Below are 23,730 nucleotides of genomic sequence, written 5' to 3'. Positions count from 1 at the left end.
ATGCCTCACACCACCATTCCAGTTTAGATAAAGGCTCTGGGGAGATCAAGTCCATCACTGCTCTTTGTCCTGAAGGGGATCAAAGAAGAAGCAAGGAGAAAACGGGACTGTGTGTGTCTCCTGATGGAAGAAACCCAGCCCAAAATTGAGAATAATACATGTTGCACAGGAATGGTATCACTTTTAGCAATTTGAAGAAATACCTGTGCTCAAATTTCACTCAGCAAACACCAGTTTTGCATGTCATATAGCTCCTGAGGAGCAGCAAAAATGATGGGTAACAGCTGTGGGCATTGCCTTGTCACCCCCAAGGCAATAAGAGTCGGGGCAGTGCCCATCTGTGTGATCTGAGGAGCAAACCATGGTTTTACAGGCTTGGTTGTCATTCCCAAAATCCCCACACCATAACACAAGCACTCCAGTCTCTGCAGCCTCCCCAGGGAGCTCAGCTGCCTGTGTTCAAGGCAAGGACCCAAGGCCAAGCTCTGGCACAGCACAGCTGTGTAACCTCTGAAAAAGCCCCCAGAAATCTCTGCACAGATTAGAGAGGTACAGTTACAGTCTGAGGTGGGAAAGATGAGAACAATTTGTGGTAGAGCTCAAGAATTCAAGAGGGAAAATATCTGCAGGGAAACATGTTAAATCCTTTAAAATAACAACAACAGAAAAAAGGTGAGGCAGTTTGGGGACTGGTCAGAAATTAGGGATGATCAGGTCATGTTTTTGGTGTTGCCTCCCACTGCACAGGCATAACCAGCTTTTTTGGGATGCCTGTTTTCTCTTGAGGGAAATCTACTCTGAGCTCCTGATGTCCCTGCCAGCCTCAGTGGTTCTGTCCCACACATGGAGAGAAGCTGCTGCAAAACACCAGGGGTGTGGCTGTGTCTTGCCCATGTTCCATGGTGTGGAAAAGCAGGAATTAACCTTGACACCTCGAGGTGAAGAAAGGACTCAGGCGGGCCACAGAGCCCAAACCCCAGGGGATGGTGCCTGCTTGGACACACACATGGCCACCAGCTGGCTCCCTACCAGATTTTCTGGCCCTCAGCAGGTTAATTCCAGCTGGATTCAGCCATGCCTTTAATTTTCCTGAGTGCTGAAACTCAACCAAAGATGAGCTTGGACATCCAAAGGGGCACAGCAGGTGCTGAGCAGAGCAGGGGGGGTGCTGGAGGATGAGCTGGTGTCCATGGGGAGCTGGGTGGGATGGCAGCAGGGCAGCACCTGCCCCAGGCCCCAGCTCCAGGTGTCCTGTCAAGGTCACCCTTGGCAGCTCTGTGGCCTCTGCAGGGCAGCTGCACTTTGGTCCCCTCGTGTCCCCCAGCACGACAGGAGGCCTGCAGGATCTCTGAGGGTCTGTCAGCCCCCTGCAGGGATGGCTGTGTCCCACTTGTGGGAGCTGGGCCTGCACAAGCCCTGCAGGAGAAGCCCCTGAGGCAGGAGCTGTGTCAGGGCAGGGTGGCTGCTGCAATGGGGTGATCTTTGTGCCCCTGAACTGCTCTCGTTTTCCCAGGGGTGGTTATTCTGCACAGGCTGCTGCTCCCACAGCTCCTGCCTCTCTGGTTTCCTCTGGCCAGCCCAGCCAGGGAGGTACTGGGCACTGGAAGCACTCTGGGAAGCATCTTTTCCATCCTTTCGTTGGCATCTTCTGGCAGCTGATTCCTCCTGCCTGCTGGAGAGGGACTGGATTATCCAAACGCTTTCTGCAGAGGCTGCTCCACTCAAAAGGTTCTGATTTTTCCATCCCATTCCCTTATTTCCTTATTTTTCCCGTGTACAGAGGTCTCTGCAGTGCTCCCCAAGGAAGGAACTGAATGCAGCTGCAGGAGAAGGCAAATGAAACACCCTCTGCAGCAAGTGACTTCCTCCTGCCTGCCCTCATTCCTTCATCCCTTTTTCACCTCAGGCTGCTCCAGGCTGGGAGCAGGATGAGCCTGGGCTGTCAGTCCATGCCCTGCCACCCCCACCACAGGCAGCCCCCACAGCTCCAGTCCCTGGGATGGGTGGGGATAACAACATCTTGCTCCTCTGGGCAACACAGGACTCAACCAGCCCACAATATCAAGCAGAGATGTTTGCCTGTTATTTTTATTTTTATTTATTTTATTTTATTTTATTTTATTTTATTTTATTTTATTTTATTTTTATTGGCAGCAATTAAACCATATTATAAACGAATTGTGTTTCTTTCTAAAATGCATCCAGCAATCCAAAGGTGTGGAGACCAAAAGAAGGTGTGGGTAAGTGTAGCATATGAAGGATTTGTGTTCCTCTCCCTTCTCATTCAGCCTGTGGATGAGAAAATGCATAGTTTACATATTTACAGAGCTTTGCAAAAGGTTACCAGTTACTTCCTCTCTAATATCCCTAATGTAGGGAAAAACACCATTTCAAATTGTAGAAACGTCAGAAACCCTTTGCAAAAGTAAATCATAATCATACCATTGCTCTTCTCCTATTGTCAAGAAAGGATTTGCACTGAGAAATCCTATTAATAGAGATTATTTGCATAAATCTTTTGTGCAGCAGACTCCAAATAATTTGTATTATATACTTCTCCCATGGCACATATGTTAAAATGGTGTATTTTCAATAATATATTCATGTTGCCACTTACAAATCTACACAGCCATGACTCACCAGTGTCTAGTTTCTCCTGAGGTCAAGTGCAGTCAAGCTTAGAGATCTGTAAATGCCCAAACTTCATTAAACACTCACCAGTCCTCAGTAATTCCCATTCCAGTAAGTTATCACAAGTGTCCCACAAAAGCTTTCCAGTATCTCCCACTCCCTTTACAATCCCAGAATGTGATTTATTGCTCCAGTCTGGGTGCTCAGAGAACTTTTTAATAGTACTAATTGCCTTATTATCCACTCCAGTGCAAGAGTAAAACCTTTTGACATTTTCCTTCCTTCCCTGAGGAAAACAAATCCCAGTTCCTGGGATATTGCCTTCTGCTCCCTTTGTGATTACTGGGGCGAGGAATTCCTTTAGGCCCTTTGCCTTATCAGCCTCATCTGTCACCAACTTCCCATTCCCTTCTCTCTTGGTGCTCCCTAATCACTTTGCATCATCCATTATTCTGTGCAATTTTTTTCCTCTATCTTTTTTTTTTTTTTTTTTAACTTACAGTGTCAATCTTCATCACATATTCTATTCCTTATTTTCTATCAATGTATTTTTTTCACATCAGGCTCTGTGATACTTACCTTGCCCCAGTTTACTATTTTTAAATTAGTGTAGGAGTGCCTATTGAAAAAAAAAGAAAGAAATGCTTTTTTTTTCCTGGCTGTTCCATATTTAAGAATTTGCTGCAACAGCTCCAAGCAAACCACACACATACATGAATTCCTGTGTGTCAGCTACCAGAGGATCTTAATTTTCTAAAAGCAAAACTAATATCACTAAAAAATAACCTGGCAGGTCTCTAATCTTTCCAATACTGAGAAAAAAAAATTTCTTTTTTCTTTTTTTTAGTGAAAAACTGGAATTAATTGCAGTGCTACACCACCTCAGCATCTATTTTTCCTGCTCTGTGTGAACAGTAAGAAGAGAGCAGCCACAGAAAGCATTTCTGCTGCATGTTCAGATGTGAAGGAGCACAAGGCTAAACCCAGGAGAAGGATGGAGGGGCCGAGTGGGATAAAAACACCTGATGTTCCTAGGAGGGAAGCACTGGAGTTCTCTGCTCACAGCAGCATGGTTGGGCAGCAACCAGGGCTGTGTCAGGTCAGCTTTGTTCAGCCAAATCCTGTAAATTCCTGAGGAGGGAGCACCCACAGCTTCCCTGGGTGAGCTGTCCACTGCTGCACCACCTTCCTGCTGGAAGACCTTTTCCTAATGTCCAGTGTGACCTTCCCAAGCCACAACTCTTGCGTCTGCTGCCCCATGTTGGAAAGGGTTTGGCTCCATCACCTTTGTGCCTCCCCTTCAGGTGGCTGTAGCTGCCTCAGATTCACCCCCAGCCTTCCCTTCCCTTCCCTTCCCTTCCCTTCCCTTCCCTTCCCTTCCCTTCCCTTCCCTTCCCTTCCCTTCCCTTCCCTTCCCTTCCCTTCCCTTCCCTTCCCTTCCCTTCCCTTCCCTTCCCTTCCCTTCCCTTCCCTTCCCTTCCCTTCCCTTCCCTTCCCTTCCCTTCCCTTCCCTTCCCTTCCCTTCCCTTCCCTTCCCTTCCCTTCCCTTCCCCCTGATAGCCCTGATTCTTTAGACCCCTCAGCAGCCCAGGTGTTTTTCTCTGGATCCTTTTTTCTTTCTCAGTACCTCCCTTGAACTGGAGGGTCCAAAAGCAGCCATGGTATTCCAGGTGAGGTCTCCCAGGGCCTCAGGCAGGTAAGAAATTTCCATAAGTGCTGACCATGCTCCTCCTGAGGTGCCTCAGCCTGTGTTTTCTGCCGTGCAGTGACTCCAGGGTTCCTTCCAATTCCAGGTGCACCATAACCCCCAGGCCTTCCCCAGCAGAGCTGCTACTCCTGTAACCTCTGCCTATGGGGTTCAAAAGGCCAAGGAAAAATTGGGATTGTTCAGCTTGGAAAAGAGAAGGTTTTGGGGTGACCTAATTGAGGTTTCCCCTGAAGCAGGCCTATGGAAAAGTCTGAGGCTGATTGCAGGGCCATGGAGTGGCAGGACAAGGGGGAATGGTTCAAATTGACCAAGATCAGGTTTAGATCAGAGGTTAGGAGGATTCTTCCCTGTGAGGGAAGTGGTGAGGCCCTGGCACAGGTTGCCCAGAGAAGTTGTGGATGTCTCACCCCTGGAAGTGTCCAAGGCCAGGCTGGATGGAGCTCTGAGCAACCTGGTCTGGTGGAAGGTGTTCCTGCCCAGAGCAGGAGGTTGGAATGAGATGGTCTTTAAGATTCCCTCCACTCTAAACCATTCTGTGAGTCTGTGATTTCCACAAAGGCAGATTTGCCACAGAACATTGACATGAGCAGGATACAGGGCACCCAGCTTGACACCCACGTTCTGACAGTCAAATTCCTCTTCTTGTGCCCTACCTTAACTCCCCCACCGTGAGCACTCCCTGCTTTCCTGATTCTGTGCAGACTCCCCAAGGGTCTCAAAGCCTAACCAGAGATTCCTGTAAAAACATAAAAAGAAGAAAGACCTGTGCATCCCTTCCCTGGTTTCCTCTACCTACAAACCAGTGAGTCACTGGAGCACGTGCCTGGCTGTACTTGCAGATGCAGCCTCAAAACTAATCTAAAGAAGCCAGCATGCAATTCTGCTTTTAAGTTTGAAAACTAGATCTCATATGTCATATATTTATATTCCATATAAATAGAAAAAATGAAATATTGTAGAAAGGCATTTTCTCAATGTTTTTAACAATTATACATTGTTATAAGAGCATTAAGAATACAGACTCCCTGATTGCTGTTAATTTTTATTCTTCCTCTTTATTGGCCCATGTGGATTTTGAAATAATATTTGGCAACTCTTGCTTTTCAAGCATTCTTTTCACACATCTGTAGGGCTTTCTTACATTTACAGATTAATTCAGATGTATTTTGGCTTAGATTTCTGTCTCAGCAACGTGTAGACTATCAAGGCATTTGATTGCCTCACTGGAGAGGATTTGAAATATCTGTAAATAAAAATCTGAAATTTGGCTGCAGTATGAGTGTGGTGTCTGTTAAGCACACAAGAAAACAGAATAACCTCTACTTCATCATTAATACTTCAAGAAAATAAGGTGTTCAATTACAAATCATGCTAGATAAATTGGTACTAATTCTCCAGGTCCCATGAGTATGTATAGCAAGTGTTTGAGTGCCTCTTGTTGTGACAAAAGTTCAAATTATCTTTATTAAATGGGAATAATATAGTTCAATACTCAATCCTTTGTGGATTAACATTCTCTATTAATATTTTTTTTTAAATATACAGTCCGCACATGCATAAATGGGTTTTTTAACAGATTAGGGTTAGCAGGACTTGAATTTGTGTGGTTTGATGGTGAAATCAAAAAGGTCTGATCAAGGACTGAATGCATAATAATAATATATTCCAGTGCCCAGGTAAGCATCCTACCAAATGGGCAGCAAAATGTCCTGGGTGTAACCTGCTTTCCTTTCTTCCTGTTGGAGCATTCCCACCTCAAGCAGCTCATTCAACTGTTCACAAATTACTTCAGAAAACTTTGAGGTGACCAGACCCAAGTTCCTGTCCATGCTCCATGAACACTGAGATACATCCACACCTCAGAATGTGTCAGCAGCAGAGACCAAGGCTATCTCATGCCAAAACACCTCATGGTTTGGAAGGAAGGGCACTGATCTAGGAAGAAGAGGTTTCCCAGGAAAAGGTAATGGAATGTGGCCTCCAGCTTCCCTGAGCTAAGCCAGAGGCTGAGCTGTTGGGAAGTCCCACAGCTGAGCTGACCTGTGGCATTTATTCCCAACTTTCCCTCATTTTGAAGCACTGCATTTCCTCTTTTTTCACAGCTCAGTGTATGATGTGGTGCTCTGTTCCTGGGAGCTGCGGAAAAGCAGGAAGGCAGGAACACAGCCTGCTTGAGGAACAGTGAAAAGGGGAGAGGGTGAGTGAGGCAGAAAACCTCTGAGCGCAGAATCCATGAACTATGCAAATTTTGTACCACTGCACCGGTTTACCCAAGCTATGAGTTGGACTCAGCCTAGATCCAGCAAGATTTCCTAGTCCAAGCCTGGCAGCAGTTGTGCTGGAGTTTGCTGTGCTGTGTCCAGCCCAGGCTGTGAGCACAAAATCCCATATTTACACCTCTGTGCCACGTCCTGCCGCACTCCAAGATTTAGATGCCTCCAAGCTTCAATGTGGGACCAAGCACAAGCAAGGGTTCAGCACCAGATGTTTTGTGCACACTCACCCCACGATTATCTTCATTAAAATTGGCTTCTGGTCTTACAGGTCCTGATGAATGTCAGCTGACTCACTTCCCAAACTGCCTCAAGATAACACCAGCTCTGTCCCACATGTCCCAGTGCTGGGATGCCACCACACTGCACCAGACCTGCTGCCAGTCCAACAAGGGAGGATGGCACCTCCTTCCCCCGGTAGATTTGACTCTTGTTCTCCTCCACCACCCACCCAGCCCATGCTCAGTCCTAGGGTGAATAAAACTTTTTTTTTTTTTGCCCAATCTCCCTTCCAAAATGTCGCGTTGTTCTAGTCTGGGTGAACATTATCTTTTTCCACTATCACCTACAGACCCCAGGGAGGTGCATACCATAAAAAATTTGATTTTAAAGTGTAATTTTTGAGATTTCCAACAATTTTCAAAAGGTTAGGGGGAGGTATTACTGGTGCTTTTTCACATTACTGAATTCACTGTAATTTATGGAGTCTGCACAGGCAGAATTACTGAATTACAGTCCTGACTCCTGCATTTTACTGTTTGCCTCTCCCCCTCTTAAGCACTCATGACAAATGCACTTGAATCTGGGAGACAGCTCTATCTTTTAACTACAACATTTTAATTTTCTGTCTGGCTGCTGAAGCAGAAACAGCCTTCAAAATTTTAGCCAAATTCTGGCCTCTTAAAATTCAGTAATAAGATCATGCTGGCATCTCACCTTAAATTAAAATGTACTGCCCAATGCTTCTCTAACTAAAAATAAATAATTTCAGGAAACAGATTATCCCATTAAGATAACTGAAAACAAATAGATGATTTATTAGCAATCTCTCCCCAAATACACTATTTAATAAGCTTTCAAAAGCTGTTCACTAGAGGGATATATGCCATGCCTTCCTCAATCATTATCTTAGCATTCAACTTTGAAAAGTGGCTGCTAATAACTTCTTGAGGGGAAAAATTTACACAGGCCTGTAGAGGGAAAAGGCACGATCAGCTGGAATTTCATCATGAACTGCACCAAACAATATTAACTATGGCCAGAGAAACCTAAAATGGTTTTTCTCCCACCTTTAGGTATAAATGAGATTCTTGCAATGTTGCCCATCTTTCCCTGAATGAAGGGCTCTTCCTTGATCTCAGCAGCACACAACAGAAATTAATTCCACAGACCCACTGGGCATTATGGAAAGCTGTTTGCCACTGCTAGGTCCATGTTTTCCTCCTTTAAGTCCTTCAGCTATACAATAAAACCCATAGAAATGCTGGGTCAACCTTTCATTAATTTAAGTATTTCTAATCAGCATTTTAAAACTGATTTCCACACCCCCCCCCCCCCAAAAAAAAATGCTCTTCAAAAACTTTTATTTCACGTTTTTCCTTTAGAATCATGGAACTATAGAATTAATTAGGCTGGAAGAGACCTTAAAGATCATCCAGTTCCAACCCCCCTGCCTTAAGCAGGGACACCTTCCACCCTTGCAGGTTGCTCCAAACCCTGTCCAACCTGGCCTTGGACACTTCCAGGGAAAAACATCCACAGCTTCTCTGGGCAACCTGAGCCAGGGCCTCACCAGCCTTTCTCCTCTGAATCTTCTTATCCTGGATTTCTTTTTGTCAGAGAGGGCAACAGTAACTCTGAAGTCATCCCAGAGAAGGCTTTACCCCCAGAACCCCAATATTCCTGTTACACTCCATTCCCAACCCCATCAACATCCATTTTTTGACTGTACCTTTACAGAGCATTCCCTTACATAGGTGAGACTGGTCTGAGCCGGCGCATTAAAAAATTTCAGGTATTTGCAAGAAAAGCTGCACTTACCTTGGTCCTTTACCACAGCTGCCACTCCATCACCACCTCACCCTGCCAGCTGTACCTGGAGCTGCTGGCAGCATCCCCTCTGCCTCACCAGCCCAAGGAACTGCATCAGCAAGTCCTGCTGTGCCAGCAGCCATTCTCCTTTTCCAGTCAGGAGTCCAGGACATGAAGCCAATCCCAGCACAAATCACCAGTGCTCACCTTTTCAATAACACCGTTTCTCCTTGCGTTTTTAGTCCCTCAGACAGTTGTACAACATTGTCTCTTATTCCAAAGGCTTAAAAATGAAATCTAATTCAAAAAATAAAACTATAGAAGCCTCAAATGTATTTCAATAAATTCTTGATTCATTGATTGAAAATCTCAGATGATGCCAACAGAACAGCAGAGCAACTTTCCTCTGCAGAAATCAGTCTTGCATCCTACTAATACTCTTAGTTTTAATTCTACTTCTAACAATGAAGCAAATTCCCTGGCCACATGAGCAGCCTTTTTAACAAGCTCACTAAAGGATGCTCCCTTGAAATCCTTTCACAAAGTACACCAAAAATGCATATTCACAGGTTCATGGTACTGAGGTGGTCAGTACATCCCCAAAGCCCTTCAGGACACCCAGTTCATTCCAGTCAGGGAGGATGACTCATGTCAGCTGGCTTCAGTACCCTGTGGATGTGCCAAAAACCCATGAGCATCATCAGCAGAGAAAAGATGACTGGTTGGTTACCTTCCCATTATTCTTTGGGCTGAACATCACAGCAAAGACTTTCATATTTTAACATTTTCATCTTTCTTTGTTTTACTGTAAATCCCAGATAACCCAGCAGACACACTCCTCCTCGAGCTTCCCATTTCCAGTAAACTGCAACTGGGCTTATATAACTCCAGATAGTCACTTTAAAACAAAATATTTAGGATCCATGGCCATTCATGTACCTTGGGTTTGGTTTGGGAGATGTGTGGGCTAAGATTTGTTTTCCAAAGTCTTAACCAGGCTTGATGAAACCCTTAAAGCAGGCAGGACATGCTTCATACCTTACTCACTCTGGCCACAAGCACATCACAAACATGAGGTCAACATGTAATACAAAGCTCTGGAGCCCAGGGATGCACCAATCTAAATATTTAGCAGGTTAGTATGTCCAACATCCATGTCCTGTGCACCCAAGCTCACACCCATCCATCCACCTGATGCTACTGAACCACTACTGCTGTTCTGAGAAGGCAACAGCACCCCAAAAACAACCTGGTGGGACAGATTCCAGTTCACATTCATCTGCTGCTGCAGTAAAACCAGAGAAATCAGGACAAACTATTCCTTGGGTAGGAATTTCTGAAAGGTTTAAGCTTGAAATGCAGTAAAATGCATTGAGTGTTTGTTTGGATTATCAGCTTCTTTAGAATAACTTGGTAACAAATCACTAAAACCACCTTAAAAACCTGTCTGGGAAAACATTGACACCAGGTCCCTGCAGGCTAAAATTGAGAGACTTTCATTTTTTATGTACACAAAGGCCAAAGTTAATTTTCACCTTTAATAAGCTCATGATTCTTTGTTATTTAATACTCTGTAAAAAGGTATTACAGATTATTGCAGTGACTTCTAAAGAACATGGACAGCCAGGAGGCTGAAACCACAATATCATATACAGTATGTAGTCATTGATACTACCTACTACAGCATGAAGAAAAATACTTTTTAAATAAACAGTATTTAACTGAAAACACAGAGATGGAACTTTCATTCTTATAGTATGGTTACATAGCTATATTCCAAGAATAACATTTTAAAAAATGCTAGATCTTGAAAGGCCATAGATAAAAAGAGACATGATGAGGATGAACCAGTTTTGCCCAGAAACGCTATAATGAGCACACTGCACAGTTTTTCAGCAAATCCTAGTTTTACCAAGCTTCAAGAGGCAAAAGCCTGAAATGTAAAAGCTCCCAAGCTGTCTAGCTTGTCCTCTTGTCTTGCTCTGGCAGGCCCAGTGACCCACACTGCTTGCAGATAGAGCATCACAACTGATCGTGGCCGACGCGGATCCCGTCTGGAAGAGACGTGCGGGTCCTTACGACGCCAGCCCCAACAAAAAGCCTCCAACAAAGCCACTGGACACCACGATGTTCTGTTTGATAAATTCTGTAGACTGAGAAGAAAAATGATATTCATGAAGTTAATTGTGTTTGATGTTATTATTTAATACTTATCACGGCTTCTGGAAACAAGAACACTGAACTTGTGGAGAAGGGTGCAGGGGGAAGCGATTTGTGCAAAACCATATAAAAATAAGTGGCACCAGTGTAGTGCAAACTGACTCTCAGCTGTTTTTAACAGTGTTTTTAAAACACAGTGAAACTTGAAAAAGACAAAATACAGAGGAATTATTACAGCAATTTCATGCCAATACCACTCTTGTTTTGATTAAAATAAGACATGTTTCACAAACTACCTTGTCAAAAAAAGCACAAGCACCACCACGACTTCAATTGCAATCACATGATAATGGTTTAAAAGAAAAAATACTGCTTTTTGGAAGATCATTGGAAAAATACACTCCATCATGAACCAGTTTCCTAACAACTTAATCCCAGGAAAAAACCCACTAATGTATGATGACATGGGTGTAGAGTATTTAATAAAGTAGCTGCACAGAGTGTAACACCTTTTATCAAATGTGTCATTTCATAAATCCTCTGCTTCAAACACTTCAGATTGGCAACTAACACACAGTTATAAGAAAGCCATATAATCTGAAAGGAAAAAAAAACCAAAGGAAAACCAAAAACCCCATTCTATTCCACCCATTTCTACAGGGCAGTACTGAAGGAGAGGTCAAGCTATTTGAGGTACAGAAGCAGCAAGAAAACCCTCAATCTTGAACTTTCAGTTCATATTCACATTAAAATTTAAAGTAATTTTTTATCAGTCTATATGCAACTCCACACAGGCTCAACCTGACATGTCAATACTCATTAATTACAGAACACCAGTGTGGCTGCTGTCTGCAGCACATTCACAGTCAGAATTCTCAGTTATTCAGAATGAAACTTAGATTGCATGTATGGAACGTGAAAAATATGTAAAACCAGGCTTTAAAAAAAACCCAAACAACCACAAAATTGATTAAATGGAAATCTTCAAATGACAGGGTGAAAGAGCCCCAGTGACACTGATCAGTATCACAGCTATCTCTTCTCCACAGAGTAGGCAACTGGCAGATTCTGCAGACAGATATTCTCCAAAATGTATAAAAGCAAGATAAAATCATAACTCCTGTTACCAAGTAGCCACAGCTTTTCTGCAAAAAAAGTCATTCTTGTCCAGACAAGTAATTTTATTATCAGCAGTCTAAGAAGACTTGGGTTTTGTCTTTGTAGTTATCATGTTTTACCCACACCATCCTGAACTTTTACCATGTCATGACCTTACTGGCTTTGTCACCTGCCAAGAACAAATTCGTGTGTCATTTTTAACAGTGACCAAACCAGAAAGCTGAATGAATAAAAGACAGCACAATCTGATAACTTTAAATAAATTATAAAGCCAAGCTATTTTTGATGTGTTCCAGTTTTGAATCTGCATTTTCAACTCATTATCACCTGCAGTGCAAGGTAAGAAAATCTGACTGGTAAAAAGGAGTTTATCACCTTAGACTCACCTCTTCAATGAGAGTGTTGATTTCGGGAGCTGCCTTATTTGCACGCTTTTTTAACTGTTTTTTTGCTTTGTTTACATCTTTTTCAACTCTCTTCCAGTCAACTTGTACATATCCACTATGACTAGCAATCTAGGGAAATAAAGGCAGTTAGTACAGCTGCAATTCACATTTCATGAGTCAAAATACATTGTCTTGGTGTCTATAAAATCACTTTTATTTTTACTTATTACAGATACAGGAAAAGACATTCTTCCAATTTCAGCAGGTTCTCTGCTTCAAACCTTTCCTCAGTGACAGCAGCTCAAATTAAAACAAGCAATGGCAAAGTTCAGTAGACTCTTGTTAATTTTGCCAGTTCTCTGTTTTTTAGTTATAAAAGCTTTGCAATGTTTTTCCTTCAGCATTTACTGTAACTTTACTTGTAAGAAAAATACATTCATAGGACAACAATGAAGAAACTCTTTTGTCTCAGCTTCTTTCAGAATTGTAGAATTCTCATTTGTGACAGAGTATCCAGGGCTAATCAAAATCATCATTAGAAACACTGCAAACTATTTTATCCTACACAATTTAAACTGTCCAACAACAAAAAAAAGTACTCATTACAAGAGAATTCTCACCCTTCTTACAAAACAAAACCATTAACTAGAAAAATAGCACTTGTGCCTGAGAACAGCACAAGTTCTGTAAAATCAGAAAAATGATTATATTTGAGGAGACTGGTTCATCCAATTTACACACAAACTTCCAAATTTTATAGCCTGCCTAACCATCATCCCAAACCTTTGCCTTATTTCTGTTACTAATATTTGATTGGTGCATGTTCTAGAAAACAGTTAAAATCATTATTTGGGAGAAAAAAAAAGAGAAGAAAATCAAAATTAAGGATTACTGTTTATTTTAACTGTTAGGACAAATACTTATAAACCACTAAACTTACATGTAAATGACTGTTATCCAAAAACTCTTTCTAAAGTGTGAGATTTCTCAGGTACTTCTCAAGGTCACACGTGGGTGGGAAATCCACCCAATGTACCTAACAGCCTTCTAAGCAAACTGTCCAGTTGGTAAACGTAAGTCACAGATAATGAACTTTTGTGGAACAGGTATTTAAATACACAATTTATTAGGTTTGGCCTAAATACATAATTTATTATGTTTAGTTTCACATCACTTACAGGCTCTGCAGTTTGACTTTCACATGGATCTTTCTACCAAATAACTGAAATTAGACCATCTAGTTTATACTACAACTGCCACAGTAACTAAGCAACCTATTTCACCACAAACTGAGGATTTCATAATCCAGAAAAAAAATAAAATTAAGCAAGTGTCAGACAGATTTTGTCTGAATTCAAAACAAAACTTCTACAAGATCACCTCTGCAAGAAAGTCAAATTCAGTTTCCACCTCTGCATAATTAAACAAACCAATTCACTGGACAAATGCAAAATGAACTTACTATATTTTAAACTCTCTTTTACTTCTTGCCTCCGAATGTAATTAACAACAAATTAATTGACTTTGCCTGTCTACAGTAAAGCCATTTACTCACATGGGCACTAGTGCCAGGCAGGGACAGCTCATTAAGGGCTGCACAGTATGAAAGCAGGAAACCTGTTTGAAAACTGTACTGGTTGTACATCCAGTCACTGGATGACATGCCAGGAAAAGAAAAAACAGCTGCACATTGTGGCAATTGTTATTTTATGAATTTAACATGACCACAAGAATTTCAAAAAGGCCCCAGCATTGAATTGGTGCCTTCTCACTCATACAACTGAAAATTAAATGTGACTGATCCACTCAGTCCAACACAATGTAAGAAATGCTAATGTATCTGCTTGCTTGTAAAATGCAAATGGCTCTTGGAAGAAACATTCCATTAAGACAACTTTAATTAGCTCAGTTATCCAGAGAGCACAAAGATGAGGCAGAAGTTTTTAATTAAGATCTGTTTGTAACTACTGCAGAGCTTACACTTGTATCAAAACCAGACATCTTTTCTCCCTGAACTTTAGAGCCCTGAAATAAGAGATTCTAAATTCTACTTATTGAGTGTTCATAAAATAAGCAACAGAAGGTAATGTTTTGAATATAAATTTTTTAACTGAGAAGAAAAAACCCCTGTACTTTGGCAGTGACAGAACCTGTGTCATATCTACTTTGGCTGCGACCCCACTAATTACATAATTTCATATATAAGTGCAGAAATAATACCCCTGAACTCAAATGCTGAAAAAACAGACTTCAGTTTTTAGACTCCAATGTATCATAAAAATCTACTTGCTTATAACAGTAAATTTACATAAATACAAAGTCTCAAAATTTACTATTTTTTTTAAATTCAGGCCCTATGACAACCAAGTAAAATAACAATATCCCATTATCATGTCCATACCTGGATATATTAAGGAGTCATATAGGTTTATATATATTAATTGCATATATTATTAAAGAGACCTGTGGGGGCTGGATTTTGGGTTATACAGGAATCTCTATATATGGTAATGGAATAATAGATATATTACATAATTATCTATATATCTCATAGCTCGTTATTTGTTCAAGACCTTCCAAAAGTGTTGAAAAAATAACAGAATTTCTTTACAAATGCAACTGAAGAAATACATCGGTGCAGGAACACTAAAAATGTGTTGTCTTTCTTGACATTAATTAAGGAAACCTGATGACCTTCAAAGGCAGACCTCGTTTTGGGGGTGATACTGGAGAGGCACACAGGTACTTTGTTATTGTGAAACACCAAAATGAACAATGAGCAGAAAAATGTTTCGGAGCAAAAAATTGGTGCAACAGGATGGGACAAAAGAATCTGAATTTACTCAAGGCACAATGTCTCACACTAAAAGCCCAAGCAAGGCCAGAAGGCACAGGTGAGCTCAGCTGCAGGGCACAGAACCCACAGGCACTGTGAGGCATTTTCTGCTGTTTAGGAAGGGAACAGCCCCCAGTTTCCAGATCTGACAAGTCTCTAAGCTCAACACTGACAAGGAGGGACTGAAGTGACACAACGTGTAAGAGTTGAACTGCAGAGGTTGTACCCTCAGCCACCATCAGCAGGCACAGCTCCCTGTCCCCAGTGCCAGCACTGCAGGTTACAGAGGCACAGACACACTGTCCCTCCATGGCAGAACCTGCCAGAAACTTGGCATTTCTTTATCAGGCCAACTCCCAACTCCCATTTGCTTTGGCTGCTCCATTGAAGGTTCCCTCTAAGTGTACAAGTGGGATATTCAACAGAAAATTGAATCCAGCTCTTCCTCACTAAGCCCCCAGCCCCAGAAGCAGGTGGTGCCTCCCTGGGAATGTCACTGGGATGCCACACTGGGTTGGAATTACATGGTCCTTAAGGTCCCTTCCCAGCCAACCCATGTTGTGATTCCTTGATCATCATGGTGCACTAGCAGCAAACACCTGTACAAGATAAAGGCAAGGACATCTCAGAGTTTATTCTGTTTCTTGTGTTGTTTTCACATATTTACCTTTCCTGAATTAGAACATAATGAAGAATTCAGTTTAATGGGCTGAGGAAAAATGTGTTAGTGAAAGCACAAATAACTGAATAAAAATCCAATTTCATTATTAAATATTAGACAACACAGAACAGAAAAAGCTGCAATTTGTATGCTCACTGCAGGACAAAAGACAATGAAACTGCTCTTGAGGATATAGGATTTTAAAAATAAAGAGCTGTTAGGTGCTCATTAAGAACAATTGTGTTTAACCAATTCATTACAGTAGAACCAAGAGGACTTGAGTTCATACCTCCCTACCCAGGATTTTACCAAACTGTGCTGTATAAATGAGAAGTTACACAAAGAAAATCCCCCTACTTGTTATGAGAAATGCACTGTATTTTCCTTAATATAGTGCCTGGATATTGCTCTTATTCCAGCATATTTGAAGAACTACAGCTATTTCACAAAAAAACCCCATAGTTAATAATCAAATAAGAATGAATCAAATTAAAGTGTTGAAATATTCACTGCAAAGATGTGATAATAGATCATGATTTTGAAAAACTGTGCAAATATCACATAATTGTTATTCTTTTTCTCCAACTAATTGTCATATAATCTGTATTAAGACTGAAGTTCTAAATCACTGACAAAAACATGAAAAATCTTTTTTGCTTCCTGTACAAACTGACACTGAAGAATGCATTGCTTTCAGTTTCCTACTACATTCCTTGAGATGAAGTCATCACCCACTGAAGAAAAAAATGTATTTTTTAACTTTTAAGACTGAAATGTTTCACTGAATGGGCTTTAGCCAAGAATCTTGCCTTCTGTAGTTATTACTCTTGTTCTAGCATGTAATTATAATGTCAATATTGCAATCAGCAGTTGAAATGAAATCTGCAACTTCAGAGAAATTTACAGATAAAAAGGAACTTTCTAGTAATGTGCTGAAATACTCTTCTGCCCACTCAGGGGAAGCACTGAACACGTATTCATAGAATCAGGATGTGTGATCTTTAAATGAAAAAATTAAAGACTACAGAAATGTAATTACACCATAGAATTTATGAGTCAGCCTTAAAATGCAAAATGTTTTGAATTAAAAGAGAGACCAAGGCATTTACTTCATTTCCTTTCAAGAAAATCTGATCTCACTTAAGATACAGACAATCCAATCAAAATACTTAACCCATATTTCCTCTTGGATAATATTCCTTTTTAGATTCAGTGTAAATGACATCAACCAAGAAATCAGACACTCAACCACATGGCAAATCTATTGCATGTACAGGAAAGCTCCCCAAACTTCACAGCTGAGCAAGTAAGAATCCTGCACAAGTGATGTTTTATTCAATTTCCATTCTCCTTTGTCTACAGGTCTCAGGTTTAACTTTTCAGCTTCCTGTAGTCAGGAGCACTGAGGAAGGTACCTGCAGCAACCTGGGTGCCTCTGTCTGGCAGCTCTTCAGTCATATTGATAAGAGAATTATCATTTATAGAATTAAGACCAATGGCATAGAAAACATGGGAAGAGGAAAAAAAAACAAACTAGCCCCCAAAGCAGTGGGGACCATGATTATGAAGGAAATATGTGTACTTCACACAACAGCAACATTGCAATGTCTTACACAGCAGTTACTACCCCACCCTTCCTGATCAGTGCTTGGCTGCACCAGCCACTACAATCAAAAGAAATAAAAGCAGGACATGCCTTTCAAAAACCCTCCAGGGTGATGATGGAAAGAACAAATATATCTTTAGCCTCTCCTCTCAAGAAATTGTGTATCATTGAGCCTAAGTAGGCACCAATCTATATCCCCTAGAACAATCTGTGGAAAAATGAGAAGCTCACAGGTACTAAGGCATAAAATGTCAGTAAAATCTTGGCATCTTACAGAAGGACACATGAAATTCTCCTTCACTTAACGTTTCATCTCATTTAAAGGTTTTATGGAAATATATCCTCCTCTAATCACAGTACCTGATGAAAAAATGCAAATGATCATGCCAGATAACATAATTAAGAACTTCTGAACCCGAAAGCCAGCAGAGAGAGGAATGCAATGAAGCTGTCAAAATTCAGCCAGGCTTTAGAGATTCAATAGATAAAACATGGCAAGGGAAGAAAACAGAAAAACACAGCTCATACTAGGACCAGAACAAGCTTTCCAGGCAACTGCCAAAGCAGCCTGAAGCTGTGATAAAATTCTCAAACCAATGTAAAACAAACACATTTTAAATTCTCCCTAACCATAGGTTTACAGGCAGTTCCTCTGATCTGGCAACACTGAATCACACACAGTACCTCAGCCTCTGCACACAAGTTCTCCTCTCTTACAACAAACTGTTTCACAGGACAGAGTAGATTCTGATTTACCACTGATTCTTAGAAATGTCTCTTTTGTTCATTTGTACACAATAATCCAGCTCAAATGTAAGGTTTTGACTGATAAGACTAAAAAGATGAAGTAGATAAGAAGCCTCCCTAATTAAACATTACCCAACAGCTGTGTTTTTCCTATTGTTTAGTAAATAACATTTGCCAACTTAGAAAGCATGAAATGCTACATACTTGAAGCAGAAGAAAGCCACCACCTACTGCAGTTGCTGCAAGCTTTCCGACCTTCTGGAACAGAAATCCCGCACACCTTAGGGGAACAAAACAAAAAAAACCCAGCCTAATGAAGTTTTCTGCTGAACAATGCCACACTACACAGTTCCTGACTGCAACTTGTTACCATTATTTCATTTAAAACGCAAATGAATAATTTCATATTTACAAATTTAAAAACCAAGGCTATTTAATGCAAGCAATATTAAATTAACAATGTCTAGAACAAGACAATGTGAGTAATGGTTGCTTGTTCCTGGCTGTCTGATGTCCCCTTTAAAGAAAACTTGAGATCTCTAGATCTCACTGCTATTAAATGTAGCATGTTAATAAAGCACAACATAATTACATAACAGTGCTACTATAACTGTTCCCAAGTGCAATGTAAATACATTATACCATAATTTATATTAACTACACAACTCACAACTTGAAGATCTCAGTAAAAAGCAGCACATCCCTACCAAAAGAGTTAAACTCAGCAAGGCCACTCTGCTGGGACACGCTGTTAATTCTATTTTTAATGGATCAAGGCAACCAGAAAATTACCTTGTTCTCAGTCTCCAAATCCCCCCTCATCTGTAGCACAGATATTGCTACTACAGAACAATGACAAGGCAGGAAGGGGCCCCTGGGGGTCACCTGGGCCAGTCACCTTCCCAAAGCTGCTGCAGAGCCCAACCCAATCTCAAAGCTCAATCAGGCTGCCAAGAGCCCTGACTCAGAAGGAGTTTCCAAGGCTGATGGATCCACAGCTTCCCCGGGCAATTCCAGTGTGTCTAAACACTGGCCCACACACAGAGGGGAATTTTCCTAGTGAATTCTTATTTATATACATCAGTAGGCACCCAGAGAATGTGCATGTACAGATACTGAAATGTGCATTTTCCAGATCATTCAATAAGCCAGTTTTTATGGATGCCAGATGAACTATTCCCTAGAAACTTCTGAGTTTACATGTACACATGTAGCTTTTAAAAATAATTTTAAGGCTACAGAAGCAAATTATAAACTCTGACTGAAAGCTAAACCCACTGCACAAAGCTGTACTGAGCCTGGGTACAACAATCTCATTTTTAGTATATTTCATCTTCCAATTCTTGCATAATTCCTCTTTATGTTAGCACACTTTGCTAACATAATGGTGGTTTTCAATGAATTTACAGTTTTTCTGTGTACTGGAATAGACAAACACCATTCAAATACCTCTGACAAATATCTTGACACAACTGCTCAGGCTGTGACCACATTTTCCAGTTTAAGTTCTCATCTTTACTGTCTAGCTTTCACCATGAATTATTCTAGTGTAACTAGGCTATGTATCAGTTAACATCAGAGCAAACTGTGAATTCACTCAACATGGCTGCAGCTCAATTTAGAGGAAAAAACAGTCTCCAGGAAATGGGGCTCTTAATTAAAAGTATATTTTGTCATCCTTTTTTCTTCCCTTTATTTCTTTTACCTGTAAAATATATCTCAGCCATAATATAACTAAGTTTCTAAATCTAAACTAGTAAGGAAATAAGCTTTTCCATACAAAATAAAAGCTAGATGCAGTAATTTTCCATTTATTCCTTGTCATTTTAGAGCTCTGACATTTTCCCAAATCCTTTCCACAGTAACTAGTATGAGTTCCCTTGGATAACTGATGCTTCACCACTATTAAAAAACACTTCACAATGATGACTCAGAGTAACAAGCTAAAATTGTTCACAGATGAATAATCTTGATTAATGCTAAAGGAAATCCCATTAAACATGTATTTATCTGCTTCAAATACCCTTGGAAATGGATCTTCTAACAAAGTAAAAGGTCTAGGTCAGTGACGGAAAGGGAAGCTCCCTCACCAGCCAGTCACACCTCCCATCACAATCTGGGTGGCTACGGAGTATTTCTCTACAATTGGTCCTGAATTCCTGCCAAACAAACGGTTCCACCAGTGGTGACGCCGAGCATATTCCGTTAAATCCAGCACTTCGTAGGAATCATCGTCGCTGTCGTGGTCTGGAAAAGAAAAAGCAATTTAAAAAAAAGTTATTTTCTCAGTTGTGGAGTAAATTAATGATTTTTGTGAAAAGCCCAGACCCAGTCTGGGCACTAACTGGGTAATCCAATGGTGTAAACTGTAGGGTGCAAGACACCTATGGTCCAGCAGCTCCCAGAACAAAGGATTTTGGGATTCTATGCCATCACCAAGGCAAGGTGTAGAAGGCAGCAGTGTAATCAGTAAAATCCATGACTGGCACTACAAAGGTGAACAAGAATCCCCCCCCTTTCAAGAGGCATCAGATGAAACTACCAGTTAGCTCATTCAACACACACAAACAAACCCAACAAAAACAAAAACCAAAGGGACAGACCAACACTGGAAAGACTAAGAACTTGTGGCCCAGTGCTCTCCTCAGAGGACCAGGCATCAGCATTTGCAACTTCTGTTCCTCTTCCACAACAACAGATGATGCTGGGACTTCAATTAAGCTCCATGTTCGCAGGACAATTCTGCCATTGTTTTCAAAACAGGCATCCTGGAACTCCAAATTAAGAGATCCTCAACACTGTCTATACTCAGATATCACAGGAAAGAGATGGGTCTACATTTTTAAAGAAACATATTTTAAAAGTGACATTCTGTGGTATACACACATGAACTGAAGTCCACTTTGTTTAAATATATTTAAGGTTAAATCTAAATTCAGCAATACTGTTTGGACATTCCAGAAAATAGGAGCAGTTAAATTATGACCTAGAATCATCACCTAGAATTAAAGTAAGACCGTAGATATAAACAGTTTATTAGAATTTTGATAACTTTTTAACTTATACTACCAATATGGGTAAAAACTTCAAAGACTGCAAGAAGTACACATGTAGGTGTGCATTATTACCTTTTATTACCACATATTCTTGAGTACTAAATAATAAATAGCAAGATCCATAATGTCAAACTTGTTATTGAATGTTCTTTCTTTGAGGTATTGATGACAACACGTTTAACTTCTTTAGATGGAGAATATTAAAACACTGTCATGAACAGTTACATTAATTCTGCCCCTCAATTACTATTATTATTTAAACCAAAACTCGTGTGTGTACACAAGAACAACACGTTCTGTGGCGAGTAACACCGCCAGAGCGTTTTCTGCAGGTGAAAAGCACTCCCCGCATGCGGCAAACGATGTCCTGGGCATGGCCCGGGCACACCGAGCCGTGCCAGCGCCGCTCGCCGAGGCCGCGGCGATGCCCGCAACGCCCCGCACGGCGAAGATGCGGCGGCCACGGGGGCTGGAGGCTCCCGGCTCCCATCCCGCATCCCCCCGCGCTCCGGGAGGGCTCGGGAAGGGCTTTCCGTGCTTAAATCCCGGGACGGAGATTGAGCCAGGGTGATGCCGGCGGTGCCGATGCGCCGGGCCGCGCGGTGGAGGAGGGAAACGCAACGGACCGGGGAGGCGCAGAGCCCGGGCCATCCCTCCCCGCCCCCGAGAGGGGGCTGCCCGCCGCCCCCGAGAGGAGGAAGGGCGCCCGCCGCGCCGCCTCCTCCCCGCTCCCGCCAGGAAGGGGCCAGCACTGACCTGAGGCGGAGCGGGGCCGCCGCGCCGCCATGTTGGCCGGTGCCGGGCGGCCAGCGGCCTCCCCGCTGCGCCCCCAGCGGCCGCTCGCGCCCCGCCCCGCCGCGGGGCCGCCCCCGCGCGGCCGCTCCGCGCATGCGCCGTCCGCCCCCCCCCCCCCCTCACCCTCCGCGGGTGTCCCTGAGGGGAGAGGGCGGGTGCGGAGCGTTTGGGAAACGTGGGGTGGAAGGGACCCGCAACAGTCATGGAATCCAGCTGCCTGCCGCGCGCAGGACACTGCAATAATCCACCCATGTGCCTGAGAGTTATCCCAACGCTTCTTGAGCTCTGCCAGGCTGGTGCTGCGACCACTGCCCTGGGGGGCCGGTTCAGTGCCCAGCCAACCCTCTGGGCAAGAACCTTTTCCTAATATCCAACATAAACCTGTCCTGACACAACTTCAGGCCATTCCCTCAGGTCCTGTCCCCACAGAGCAGAGATCAGTGCCTGCCCCTCCTGTTCCCCTCACAAGGAAGCTGTAACTGCAGTGAGGTCTCCTCAGTCTCCTCCAGGCTGAACAGACCAAGTGCCCTCAGTGCTCCTCACACGGCTTCCCCTCAAGGCCCTTCACCATCTTCGTTGCCATCCTTTGGGTTCTCTCCCGTCGTTCAATGCATTTCTTGTATTGTGGTGCCCAAAACCGCACACAATATTCAAGCCTGTGCCGTGAGGGGCTCGTTGATCCCGTTGATGAGGGTAAGAACCCCAAAACCTTCCTGGTATCTCCAGCTGTGCATGAGGAACAGAGCAGGCATGGCTGGACAGCAGCTGCATGCCATAAACCCCATAAAAATTAATAACCAGAAAAAAACAAACACAAGGCCCCTCAAAGTACAAAGGTTAAAGCCAATGTGAGCTGTGAAACATTGGAAAAAATTAAATTTGAGCCCTGGTGTGCTCCCTCCTTCAATTCATTGCTGGGGTTTCAATGGGCTAACTGTATTTTATTACATTTTTAATTGTGTGCAGCCATAACATAGAGGTGGCTGACACAGTAAGTGCACATTCAGGAGCGTTATCACAATGTGAATGAAAAAAACGTCAATGAATATAATTTATAAATAATAAAATTGAAAACAAATTATTTAAAAGTGTTTACAGCTTCTCTATTGGACTCTTACATTGCCAATACACAAGACAGGCAATTATAATGGAAAAAATCCACTTTTCCCCATGTCATAAGGCTATTTTTATGGAGTAAGCATTTAGGATTTTAATTAAACCCCTTAATTACCAGCCTTTACAGGCATACCAAAAAAAGGGGAAAACATATCTTCCACAAGAAAGTCCTTTAGTCTGCTCTGAAACTGAAATTAGAATATAAAACTTTAAATTAGTGTATGAAGTGGTTGTTTGCTTATTAAATTATTTTTATGACAAACATTTCCCGTCGTGATAAGCAGGTGACATCATGCCAGACAAAACTAGTAATATATTGCTTTCTCTAAGATTTTCAACAGATACGTTCTTGTATCACAACACAGATTTGTCTCTTATGATTTGTTTTGACAAACACTCTGCATCTTGGGAGTTTTCTTGTTTAAGCATAAAGTTGGTGGGTTTGGTATTTACTTCCCAATCAGTAACAAAGTATTTATTTACTTTTTCCAGTCAGATGCCAGTAAAGTAAGAGAGGTAACCAGAAAGTTTTGCTCAGGTTGTGTGAGCCTGGCTATTTTTGTACCTTTTGTAGCTTGAATTCTTAATATTTGGCTTCCCTATTT

The 23,730-nt window shown here is 42.0% G+C and overlaps 1 protein-coding gene and 1 long non-coding RNA gene across 3 annotated transcripts; one reads left to right on the top strand and one right to left on the bottom strand.

Annotated features, from left to right (window-relative positions):
- The first annotated feature begins 5,198 nt into the window (after positions 1–5,198).
- Positions 5,199–8,160, top strand: LOC135293293 (uncharacterized). 2 transcript variants are annotated; one of them, XR_010355388.1, is made up of 3 exons: positions 5,199–6,302; positions 6,442–6,536; positions 6,884–8,160. It is a non-coding gene; the product is annotated as an uncharacterized LOC135293293 (long non-coding RNA). The 2 variants fall into 2 exon arrangements; XR_010355387.1 differs by having other exon boundaries at positions 6,442–8,160.
- A 2,002-nt stretch (positions 8,161–10,162) lies between these two features.
- On the bottom strand, positions 10,163–22,095 carry FUNDC1 (FUN14 domain containing 1). The gene is made up of 5 exons (XM_064407275.1): positions 21,971–22,095; positions 20,249–20,405; positions 18,363–18,438; positions 12,309–12,437; positions 10,163–10,796 (listed from the first exon to the last, which is right to left on the bottom strand). Exons 1-5 carry the CDS (start codon positions 21,999–22,001, stop codon positions 10,719–10,721), a joined length of 471 nt encoding a protein of 156 aa, XP_064263345.1. The 5' UTR covers positions 22,002–22,095; the 3' UTR covers positions 10,163–10,718.
- Positions 22,096–23,730: the final 1,635 nt, after the last annotated feature.

Source organism: Passer domesticus, chromosome 2 (assembly GCF_036417665.1).
Source record: "Passer domesticus isolate bPasDom1 chromosome 2, bPasDom1.hap1, whole genome shotgun sequence".
NCBI classification, from domain to species: Eukaryota; Metazoa; Chordata; class Aves; order Passeriformes; family Passeridae; genus Passer; species Passer domesticus.
Note: the sequence above shows the minus strand (reverse complement) of the source record. Positions and strands in the feature narration are given on the sequence as shown.